Source organism: Leucopleurus acutus (assembly GCF_964270905.1).
Source record: "Leucopleurus acutus genome assembly, chromosome: 19".
Classification (NCBI taxonomy): domain Eukaryota; kingdom Metazoa; phylum Chordata; class Mammalia; order Artiodactyla; family Delphinidae; genus Leucopleurus; species Leucopleurus acutus.
In genome coordinates, this window is record NC_139161.1 from 13,949,337 (window position 1) to 13,962,396 (window position 13,060).

General features: G+C 35.0%; 1 protein-coding gene across 2 annotated transcripts in view; it reads left to right on the forward strand.

Moving 5' to 3' along the window:
- SMURF2 (SMAD specific E3 ubiquitin protein ligase 2) overlaps positions 1-13,060 on the forward strand; it is a 116,960-nt gene that overhangs the window by 82,589 nt on the left and 21,311 nt on the right. For both annotated transcript variants that reach the window (XM_082860473.1, XM_082860474.1), the window contains 5 exons: positions 148-232; positions 3,005-3,088; positions 5,385-5,587; positions 7,873-7,957; positions 12,158-12,316. In XM_082860473.1, coding sequence (XP_082716599.1) covers positions 148-232; positions 3,005-3,088; positions 5,385-5,587; positions 7,873-7,957; positions 12,158-12,316 — 616 coding nt within the window. The remainder of the gene's footprint in view (positions 1-147; positions 233-3,004; positions 3,089-5,384; positions 5,588-7,872; positions 7,958-12,157; positions 12,317-13,060) is intronic.

Sequence of the window (13,060 nt, forward strand, 5' to 3'; positions counted from 1 at the left end):
AAAATTGCAGAATTTAGTAGAAACTAAAGAGTTCGTTCTTAAGTATTAAAATAAGCGAAGACAGGTGTCTTTCAAAGAGAAATATTTTAAATTGCAGTAACTCTTTCTAGTTCTGTGACTCTTAGTAATGTTTTTGTTGTTTAATAGTAAGTCTTCAGTCCAGAGACCGAATAGGCACAGGAGGACAAGTTGTGGACTGCAGTCGTTTGTTTGATAATGATTTACCAGATGGGTAAGCAAAAATCATTAGGTAATATCCCTAAAATAATGAGAAATAAGTTGGTGTTTATATTTAAGTTTAGAAATTTGCTGATCAATTCCAAAATCTAGGTTTTCCTTGTACTTAGAAAATTAGTGAGGGATCTTATCACAACAAATTCGTAAAATAAGCCATGAATTAGATATGTTACATTTGTTTTTTAAGAGTTTTGACTAGGAGACAAATCAAATTTCTTGACAAATTTAAATCTCCTGTAAATATTATATATTCAAAAGGAAAACTTTTTTGATTGATTTAATTATTCAAAACAAGGCATGCTGAATCTGAGGCATTGCTCTATTTAGAGGGATGAGATACAGAATTTGTGTAATAGTAATTACAATAACATAGTAACATTTATTGAGCCTGCAAGTGTCAAATAGTGTTATAAGCACTTTATATCATTTATCATTACATATATATCATTACATGATATTCATTAGATCATTTAATTCTCATAATGTGATTCTGGAATTAGACCATTTGGGTTCCAATCCTTACTCTTCTGTTTACTAGCTTTATGAGTTTAATCAATTTATTTGACTTTTGTAAGCTTTGGTTTATATTTATGTATCAAAGAGGATAATGATAATAGTATATACGCCATCAATACTTGTGAGGATTAAATGAAATCATTCATGTAAAGCACATAGCACAATGTCTTGCATAGAGTAAGTGCTTAATAAATAATTAGCTATTACTACTACTACTGTTACTACTATTATTACCCTCATGCATTTTACAGACTTACAAAACTGAGGCTCAGAGAGGTTAAGTATTTTGCCAGAGGCCACATAGAAATGGCAGAACTGGAACACAGATTTAAGCCTTGATTCCAAAGCTTATGCTTTTTATCATTGCTCTCTATCTTTGTTTCATACTAGTTCTGAAACCTTACCGATTTTATTTTTAATTCTCAAAGTATTTTTAATTAACTTCAGTGAGGTATACTTTACATACAATAAACTATATCCATTTTAAGTGTATAATTGGTTGAGTTTTAAGTTATTTTTGACATGAAATTTCAAATCTAAGCTATGGTATTTGCTCATTTTGTGTAAGCTGTTAAAAATTGCTATAATTTGTTTATAGATCATTTTAGCTTCTTGATATATCTTAATTTTTATGGATTTGAGGTGGATTATGGTACTTTTGAAGGGGAAGTTTAGGATGAAATAACTAGTCAGTATTGAGAGATTACAACAGTTGTACGGCTTATTCTAAATTTGTTCTACATTATTGTACTATAATTGTAATCACAGGGGAAAAAACCTGTTCAGCATCTTTTTATTTTCTATTGTTTAAGGCCTCCAAACCTCTGCCAGTGGTTTGGTGGAATATTAACATAACATAGTCACTCGCCTAATTTTTTTGTTATATGAATTAATAAGATATTGAAGAAGAAGTGGCACTATTGCTTTTTAAAAAATTAGTTTGAGAAATAGCCTGTGTTGGTGAGGTTGTGGAGAAAAAGGAGCACTTGTACAGTGTAGGTGGGAATATAATCAGTACAGCCACTGTGGAAAATGGTAGGGAGGTTCTTCAGAAAGTTAAAAACGGAATTACCATATGATTCAGCTATCCCACTTCTGGGTATGTATCCTAAGAAAATGAACACACTAATTCAAAGAGGTATATGCACCCCTTTGTTCATTGCAGGATTATTTACAATAGATAAGATATGGAAGATAGATAAGATAGGGAAGCAGCCTAAGTGTCCATTAATAGATGAATGGATAAAGAAGATGTATTACACACACACGCACGCGTGCGCGCGCGAGCACACACACACACACACACACACACACACACACTGGAATATTGCTCAGCCATAAAAAAAGAATGAGTTCTTGTAATTTGCAACAACATGGATGGATCTAGAGAGTATTATGCTAAATGAAATAAGTCAGACAAAGACAGATACCATATGATTTCACTTACATGTGGAATCTAAAAAATAAAGCAAACAAACAAAACAGAAACAGACTCATAGATACAAAGAACAAACTCTGTATTGGTTTGCCAGAGGGGAGGGAGAGGAGGGGAAATTGATGAAATAGGTGAAGGGGATTAAGAGGTACAAACTTTCAGTCATAAAATAAGTCACGGGGATATGATGTACAGCATAGGGAATATAGTCCATATTGTAATAACTTTGTATGGTGACAGATGGTTCCTAGACTTGGTGATCATTTTGTAGTGTATAGATGTCAAACTACTATGTTGTATACCTGAAACTAATATAATATTGTGTGTCAACTATACTTAAAAAAAATTCATAACTTTTAGTAGAAAATATGTAAGAGAAAATAAAAATATGAAGATTAAAAAAATTAGTTTGGGTAGGCTAAATGCTTTAAAAAGCTTTTATATACTTTTCTAGTTAAATTTAATTTTTTAAAATTATGTATAATTTTTATTTTTAGTATGGCCTTTTTTCCCCCATTAAATTCTGGAGAAATTAGTATAATTTAATTGAGCATTGTTGACATCATTGAAAAATTCTCAGTTTGGCTGATGGAAAATATTAGTCACACCTCAGTATAAATATTTTAAAAGCTTCAGAATTCTAGAAGACATATTGTACAGTTCTAAAATAAGTTGAAACAATTCCTATATTCTGTGTATTGCTTTTTCAATTTGTCATTCCTGATTCATAACAGCAAATGTCTTCCTGGCTTGTTCCAAAAACATTCCATGTCCGGCTTCCTATTACTGCTTTATCTCTTAATATTTTTATTTAAGCTGGGAAGAAAGGCGAACTGCCTCTGGAAGAATCCAGTACCTAAACCACATAACAAGAACTACGCAATGGGAACGCCCAACACGGTAAGAACATATAAGTATCTTCCCATGGTCTATGCTGTTTGCCCTCCTGAAGTCCCCTATCTGTTTATCTGTCAGTTTTACCAGATTGCCTTTCTTGGTTTAAACTGCTCTAGATCAATAGATCTTATAGCAAATGCCATTATTATTATTATTATTAATTTTGGGGGGGGCGGTATGCGGGTCTCTCACTGTTGTGGCCTCTCCCGTTGTGGAGCACAGGCTCCGGACGCGCAGACTCAGCGACCATGGCTAACGGGCCCAGCCGCTGTGCGGCATATGGGATCTTCCCGGACCGGGGCACGAACCCAAGTCTCCTGTATCGGCAGGCGGACTCTCAACCACTGCGCCACCAGGGAAGCCCTGCCATTATTATTTTTAATAAAGGTTGCTTAGCAGGTCATCCTGTAGCTCCATGGCCTGTGATGGTGTTCAGTAAATATTTATTAGGTGAGTTAAATGAATACATTGAGAAGTCATCTTATTTCTGGGACTCTAAAAAATTTTTTTGAGTCCATTATTGAACGGCTGTAACAAAATATGTATACAGGATCTCCATTTATTCAGTAATGTTGGGGGATGATTATATTGTGTCCAGTAAGGTCTTTGACCAAGATAAGAACCAGATGCTCTGAGACCATATGGAGGGGCACCTGACTTAGAGTTGGGGGCAAGATGGTAAAACTTGCAAAGGAAAACTCTGAAGGAGGAGAGTCTCTGAACTAAATCCTGAAGAATATGAGGATTTAGCCAGGTAAGGGGAAGGTGATAAAAAGTGTTCAGGGTAGTGGTAACAGCTATCATTCAGTTCACCAAATTGTTATATGCCAGGCACTGTGCTCAGCATTTGGGCTATAACCATGAATAAGGCAGAAAGGCCTTCCTGGAGCTTAACGTGTAAAGTCATGGGGATGCAAGATAAGTTTTGAAAGCTTCAAGGAAAGCTCTGTAAGTAACTGAAAATGAATAGGATAAGTGGCTGGATTTCCTTTTTTTTTCAGAATAAGAAAAAAGTTTATTTGCCACCTCTACTCAGTGTTTGTTTTGCTCCTTCTACTTTTTTTTTTTTTCCCCTGAGCAGGCCTGGCACCAGACATAGAACATCAAATGCTTCTCATTAGCTATACTTTTATTTATTGGGGATTAATTGCTTAACTCATTGAACCACAAAGTTTTCTCTATTATACTGTGATTCTCAGATGAAAGCTTAGCTTATTTTGCCATTTTAAAAAGTGCTTATTTGAGAGTTGATTTCTAGTATTAAACTGCCAAGGATTATATGGAAGTCAAAGAACCTATTTTTATCATATCTGAGTGTAAATAAATGTGTACTTGTGTCAGTGCTTTAGTGAAGTCTATTTCCTTCTCATTTAACTGATAAAATTGACTTTAATTTCCACATGTATAAAGTCGATTGTGTTGTAAATGTTAGTTTAAAAATTAACGCTTAATTATCCTCTTAGTTTGGATGACCTACAAGAGACTGGAAGCTCTTTGAAGAGACAGACTATCTTTCCTTTATTCACTCAATATTTATTGAACTACTACTCTTAAATATATGCTAAGCACTACTCTAGGTGCAGGGAATACATATGGTGGGGAACAAACTAGGCAGACTTTCTTCTCTCAGTAAATATTCTAGTGGGGGAAGACAGACGAAAACAAGGATGCAAATGAGAAAAATATCAGAAGTAACTGCCATGCTGAGGAAGTAAGGTGAGGTACTGTCAAATGCCTGGGTGACTACTTTAGATGTGAAGGTCAGGAACGACCTCTTAGAGGCAACATTTAAGCTTAAACTAAGATTTGAATGACAAAAAAGAGTCTGGCCTAGGGAGAATAGGAGAAAAAATCACTCTACGTAGAAGGAAGGGCTACTCTCCAGCACTAAAGGTAGAACGACCATGGCAAACTTGAGGAGGAGGAAGAATGTCAATGTGGCAGAGGCAGAGTGGGAGAATGGTGGGGACGCAGGTCTGAGGTCACCTGTGGCTAAGCCAAGTAAGGCTTGGTGAGCTCATAGTCACATCTACAAATATATGCGGATTTCATATGAAATGTAATTAAAATCAATATAAAGTGATTTGAATACGTAATTGACAATCTGCTTATCACCTGGGTTTCTTTGGTGCTTTGAGGCTTTGGGTTTGCTTTTATTGAGAGTTCTTGAGTCATTATATTTATATTAATCATTCCGTTTTCTTACAAGTGATTGTTACTGCTGTACATACATTGTCTATAAAATTCTGCTTTTGGTATCTGAGTTGAGTAACTTTTTTTCCTTGTTTCTTTTCGATAGACCAGCATCTGAATATTCTAGTCCTGGCAGACCTCTTAGCTGTTTTGTTGATGAGAACACTCCAATTAGTGGAACGAACGGTGCAACATCTGGACAGTCTTCAGATCCCAGACTGGCAGAGAGGAGAGTCAGGTCACAACGACATAGAAATTACATGAGCAGGACACATTTACATACTCCTCCAGACCTACCAGAAGGCTATGGTATGACAACTAGCAGAGGAAAAATAAAGTGTGTTTTACTGATTTCAGCTTGCTAAGAAGCCAGAAAATCAACTTTTAAAGAAGTTATTAATCTGGGTTTAGGAATTCTGCATGAAAATCTAAGTAAATGTAAAACTCCCCAACTTTGAAAAGTCTTTGAAATGGTAGAAGACTAACAACACTTTGACTTTGGGCTAGTCGTTTAACCTTAAGCTTTTTGCCCAATTACAATGAAATGAGATGAATGATACCTCTCCTTTTCGCAAAGGTTGTGAGAAGCATATGAAACAATGTGAGACTGCTTTGTAAACAGGCACTGTAAAAAGTGAGATGGTGTTTTTCTTGATAATGGCAATCTGAAGTCAGACTTGTAATTTTCTAGACGTGCATACTTAGAAATAATTTAAAAAGCATATTTCTGATGGTATTTATATATTGTATTTGTATTGTCTATAATTTTGTGTTATCTGAGTGATTGGATTATTGTAAATGATTTAGTCACTTCTGTGTTTGTGTAAAAGTACTATAATCTTATATAATTTCCTAAATTTTAGAATTCCATGTGAAAGATGACATGAATCTTCTCATGGTTGAATACAGAACTTCCTAAACTCTTGTAGTATGACCTCAGCTGTTCTCTCCTCTGTTGCTAAAAGCTTAACCAAGTTACTTAACATCCTTGCCCTTTCCACAGCCTCTAGATAAACAGTTCTGGGCTGATGATGACACCTAGTGACCAACATTGGGAGTTGCCTGATCTAACTTGTATTTTATTTTTACTCCAGAATGTTTTTTAAACTTACACAAATGCATCATTCTTACTTTATTTTTTAAGTATTTTAACTATTTAATTTTTTTAAAAACCCAAGTTTTCCCATTAATTGAGCTAGGCCACACAGGTTAACTTAAGCACAGTGGTTAGAGCATGGGCTTGGGAAACATCTGGGTTCATATCCTGGCTTTGCTATATATTAGTTGTGTGACGCTGGGCACATTAACCTGTTTGAGCCTCAGTTTTATCTTCTATACTATAAAGTGGGGAAAATATTATTACCAACCATGTAGATTTGTTGCAAGAAATAAATGAAATTTCATGAGAAGTTAAAATTTAGCTGTTATTATTAATGTCCAGACCTTAGAATCAAGTATCTCTTGGCATTCTTTTTAATTGAGATTATAAGGCAAGTGGTTTGGAGTGGGGGTGGTTAATACTTTTACAATATTTGTATGATTTGGATTAAAAAAAATTTTTTTGTACAACCAAAAACATAGGGGTAAGTGGGTATCAAGGCTGAAATTATTGCAGCTGTCATCTAGAACCAGTTTTAAACATTTTTACATTTATAATTTTAAAAGTTTAAATTGATTTTTATTACAGGTTTATAAACAAATTTATACTAATAAATATTAGCAATAGTTTTATTGTTTCATATATTGGAATTTTTCATTAGATTTTGTTTTTTTAAAAAAAAGTTAGTTCTGTTGCTTGAAAACATAAGTAAATAAAGACTACAGACCACCACCGAAGAAACCGTTTCACAGATTCCTTCTCTTTGCCCTGACCTCCTCACTCTCTCCCCAAGGGCTTTGACCTAATTTTGCCTGCGGCTTTTTTTCCCCAGTAGGCATATGTGCTCTTTAGTCTTCCTGCTCCTAACTTGATTATTTTTCCATCATTGCTTCTTTTAGTCTATAGGGTGTCTCTTCTATATTCCATCTTTTTTGCTTCTGTTTGAGTCCAAATGCAGTCTTGAGAATACACCTCTCTCAAGGAAAGAAAAAACATAAATTTTGATATAAAATTAGGCATAATTTAAAAAAGCATTACCAGCCTGCAAACTCTTTGAAAGTTTCTGCAAATCCCTGAGAATCTCCCCAGAGTTGGTTAGCCTCTTCCTCTGAGCCCTTCTGTTTCCCTTAGGCTCCACATTTAAGACAAATAAAAGATAATTTCTTCATGTTTGTTTTATTTAATTATTGGTACTGTGACAATCTTGTTCTCTATTTTCCATTGCAACATGTTTAATATTTGAGCCACATTATAAGTGTAGTTGGCTTTTAAATAGCTGGGCTGTGACCCTCACCACCATTTATAAGACTGTTTCCAGGAGAAAATGTGTTCTGAGTTCAGAACAAGTGATTTGTAAAGCAGTTCTTTTGTAATAAAATTGATTGGTAATTTGGAGAGTTTACCTATTAATATAACATCATCCTAGTGTTTATAGCTGTTTTTGATTTGGACATTCTGAATATGTTTTTATTATTAGTGTTTCTTAATTTTACAGAACAGAGGACAACACAACAAGGTCAGGTGTATTTCTTACATACTCAGACTGGTGTGAGCACATGGCATGATCCAAGAGTGCCTAGGTAAGAACATATTCTAAATACCCTTCATACCACTGAATATCCATTTCACCTAGGATTTATTTGATTATTTAATCTTTAACTTCTTAAAATAGATGATGTAAAAGTTTGGCTCTTTCTGATCAAAAGTTTGACATTTAGTAGAAAGTCCTACTTACTTCTCTGCAACCCTACCCCAGTGCCGTACCACCCATCCAGTCTCCAGTTCCTCTCCCTCTCCCCCTTAAAAAAATTGAGGCAAAAATGTGGGTCTTGTAGGAATTTGAAAATTGACCTGGGGAAAACATACATACCCTTACAAAAACATACATACCCTTTTTTCTTAAGGGTAGTAAATTGATATTTTTATTTCTGGTTAGGGTTTTTTAAAAAAGGTTTGTTTATTTTAACTTTATATAAGTGTATTCAATCTTCAAGTTTCATTTTAATGTAGAAAAGGAATAACCCAGTTAACATAAATGACTTCTAAATGCCAAAATTTGTATGTTTGAATTGCAGGCCTTGTTGAATGCATTTACTAACCAAAATGTCAGCTGTCTTTTAACTTTAAGAAGATGGAATGACACAAAATCAATTTAGTAGTTTAACACAGTTTCTGGTACATTTTAGTATCAAATAATACATTTTAAACCACTAGCTATTTTGAATTATTTTCTACTGAACAGATGGAGAGTGCCAAGTAGTCCAGTTGAAGCTGCAAAAAAAGGTTGAGTTCTAAGTGAAATTCTAAATCAACTTTATAAGCTATACATATACCTTTGTTGGATGAGGATATTTTATATATTAAGTGCAACATTCCTCTCTTCAAAAAAAAAAAAAAGTCCTATGGAGGGTCAAGAGATCTTTTTCTGCCTAAAGTTTGTACTCAGAGCTCTACTTGTGTAGAATCATGTTTTTGAATTAAAAACAGTTGTGACTAGCTGATTTTGGATTGCTTTGATACTCTGTTTATTTATAAATAAAGCTATTATAATGAAAATGTTTTCCTTTTTTTCTTTTGGTCGCGCTTTGCGGCTTATGGGATCTTAGTTCCCTGACCAGGGATTGAACCTGGGCCCCGGCAGTGAAAGCACCGAGTCCTAACCACTGGACCTCCAGGGAATTCCCAAAATATTTTACTTTGTGATAGAGCTTAATCAGAATCTTTTGAGGGTGGCAGCCAAGGAAATGTGTTATCATTAATTATTGTATCAAGGTTGCCATTTCTGTGTCTTCATGATATAGCTGTTGATTTAAAAAAAAATAGTGGGGAGGAAATTTTTGTTTTATTAAATAAGCTCACTGAAAACAATCTAAGTGCCTCACTTTTAGAAATAAGAGTTTTGATATGTAAATTATGAAGTGTTTTGGGTTCTGTTTATCAGGTTGAAGGTCAGTAACGAACTTTTCTATAACATAATTTAAAATCATTGGAAGGAAATGTTTAGAAGAGAAATGATTTTTTAAAAAAACTGAATGATTTACAACAGTGTGAAAGCTGATCTTGAGCTGCCTTTTTTTCCCCAGTACGCGGGCCTCTCACTGCCGCAGCCTCTCCTGCTGCAGAGCACAGGCTCCGGACGTGCAGGCTCAGCGGCCATGGCTTATGGGCCCAGCCGCTCCACAGCACGTGGGATCTTCCCGGACTGGGGCATGAACCCGGTCCTCTGCATTGGCAGGCAGACTCTCAACCACTGCGCCACCAGGGAAGCCCTTGAGCTGCCTTTTGAAAGAGTGGTGTGTAAGCTGGAGTTGGAAGTTGAAACAGAGATTTTGGCACCACAGTGGGCAGTGTGTTCTTACTCCTAAGGAAACAATGTTGGTTTTTCATGAATGAATAAGGGGTTTCTATAAAGATTTAAGAATATTTCATATTGAGTATTGAATAATGACTTTATGAAATAACGCTTTGGATTATATTTCTTTTCTTTAGTCTCTATGCTCCGAATTGTTATCTTAAAATATATTTTGTTTTGGGGGATCCTTTAGTGAATATGTCTTTTGTATGGAGGATCTTTTATCAAAGCAGACTATAAATATTTAGATTCTATTAAAATATCATTACTGTTCAATCAAAGACATTTATAAAATAGTGTCACTCAGACACTTTAAAACTAACTTTATGTAAAGATATCCAGTAAACTTAGATTTATCTGAGAAGCACCATTTTAGAATGTTTTGTATTTCTCTTTAAAATAATGATTAATGCTTTGTTATTCATTGTATTGCATACTGACTATGTAGTCTTAAAATACAGATCTGTATTACTTTTTATGGCTGTATAACATACCATTTTCCTTTAGTCATTTCCCAGTTCCACATAAAGAGTGTTTCCAGTTTTCTGCTTCTCCTCAATTCTTTAGAGCCCTCCCATGTATGACTATAAATTTATAAAATTCTAAATAAAATGATATAAAGTGAAATTCTGCATTACATCAAAAACATTATTCATTCTTTGATTATAAAGAATGATAATTGTTTTTCATTTCTAAAAGTTCCATTTAGAAAAAAATCTATCTGTTCATTCTTAATAATTTCTCAGTGATAGTTTGTCTTTGTAATTGTTCCCTTTTATTATTTGTTTTAAACATTGCATATCATAGCTATTCTTTTTGATCTCTGACAGTACTTGGGGATCTAATTCCGTGGTTTTGTTTCTACTGACTCAGTAATCATGAATTCCTTTCTGAAGTGTTTGGTGATCTTTGATTGTGAGTTTGATTTTAATTGGTTGGAGTTCTGTGGACCTAAAGTGAGAATTTAGGAATTTTTTTTGGAATCACTTCATCTTCCCATTGAGTTCTCCATGGGGAAGTTCCAGATTTCCTTTTCCAACCTTGCTGCTGACCTGAGGCTGAGTTTCCCAATTAACCACTACCCTCTGGCAGCCCCCCACTCTGCCTGTCTGCCACTCAGGTACCAGCTCCAGTTTAATTCACTTAAACAAAATTTGAGGAGGACCCTTGGAACTTTTTCCCTTGCCTCTTTTGAGACTAGCAGTGTCTCAGAATAGTGTGTTCTTTCCAATCTTTAGTTCTGTAGCAGAAGAATCTCTGGGGCACCTATAAGCACAAGTTAAAAATCATTGTTCCAACAAATCTCTGGGTGCCCATCATTACGTTTTCACTATGACCAAGAAGAGGTTATTTCAGGAAAACTTTTTTTCTAGTTTAACTTTGAAAACATAATTTTGATGAGATTTGTCATTGTAATTATTGGTTACAGTTTAAATTTATATTAGACATGCTGCTTTTTTTTCATTCTTTAAGGTTCTATAAATCTTTGTCATATATAATAGTATATATATATGTATTTTGTGTGGTACGCGGGCCTCTCACTGTTGTGGCTTCTCCCATTGCGGAGCACAGGCTCTGGACGCGCAGGCCCAGCGGCCATGGCCCACGGGCCCAGCCACTCTGCAGCATGTGGGATCCTCCTGGACCGGGGCATGAACCCGTGTCCCCTGCATCCTGCATCGGCAGGTGGACTCTCAACCACTGCGCCACCAGGGGAGCCCTTATAGTAGTATTTTAAGAATGCATGATATAGTAACAGTGGTCTTTGCCCCAAAAAGCAAAAAGTCTTTTTGCTTTTTTTATTGTAGCAGTAAACCTTAGAACATTCTTCCTAAGGTGTCTTAAACAGGTTCTTCATTCACTAGCTTTATATCTTTCAGAATTCAAAATGGAGTAGTTATCCTTTAAAATATATACTGTGGTTATTTTCAGGATCACAATTTCAATAACATTTCCAGTTTTGCTTTGCTGAAGAGCTTAAAATTAATCATGGAATGAACGTTTACACAGATTTTATGGTGTAGTAAAGAAAGAAATAATTGAAGGGAAATTTTAGAAAACATTTAATTCCTTATATCACTGACATTTGGAAAACAATATTTTGTCAGACAAGTATTGAAGTACAGTTTATGTTGGCAAATGTTGTGATTGCTTTTATATTAATTTAAAACCTGAATTACATTAAAGCCCAGGAATGAACTCACTAAAAATGTAGGCTGTGTGGTAAGTTTCTGAGCCATCTATGGATTGGGTTTTGAATATGCAACTTTGTTAAACCATTGGGAATTAAAGATTCCAGCTGAACGTCTCAAGTTTCTGAAACAATACATTTTCTCAGACTTCATGGAATTGTTCTGTGTCATTTACACTTGCTTGGCTCAGCAGGCCCAGCAGTGAGGTATTTTTTATTTTATATTTGTTTTTGCAGGGATCTTAGCAACATCAATTGTGAAGAGCTTGGTCCATTGCCTCCTGGATGGGAGATCCGGAATACAGCAACAGGCAGAGTTTATTTCGTTGACCATAACAACAGAACAACACAGTTTACAGATCCTCGGCTCTCTGCTAACTTGCATTTAGTTTTAAAGTAAGTTTTTGAAACAATACATGTTCAAATGCAAGTCTGAACAAGAGAAGACTGATAGATGCTTTTTATAATAAATGTGATAGAATGTCTGCTCTCTTCAATTATAAATCACTTGTTGAACATAATTTTATATAAGAATATGACAAATTTTACTCTCATGTTTGGGTATTTTAATCCCACTGTGCTTAAGTAGGAACCTGTCCTGAAATGTTAGGAAAAGGGTGTGTATCAGAGGTGCACCGTAGCACACCTGCAGAGACAGGCTACTTTATGGAGTGGATGGATTTTTTTCCTTGAGTGCATCAGAAATAGCTCTAGGATAGCTGAATCTATCCCAGAGGATTTTCTGATGTGTCAGTTTTGTGCTTCAGCTTTAAGGCTTCTTTCCCATTTGCAGGACTTAGACAGTCATTCTTACAAGTCTTTGTGAATGGGCTTGATGTACCCTGGGTTTTTTTCTAATTATTAAAATACAGTTGATTTACAATACTGTGTCAGTTTCAGGTATATAGCAAAGTGATTCAGTTTGCTGTATACATATGTAATATATATATATTTCAGATTATTTTACATTTCAGTTTATTACAAGATATTGAATATAGTTCCCTGTGTTCTATAGTAAATTCTTGTTACTTATCTATTTTATGTATAGTAGTTTGTATCTGTTAATCCCATACTACTAATTTATCCCTCCCCACCCTCCCTTTCCCCTTTGGTAACCATAACTTTGTTTCCTACGTCTGT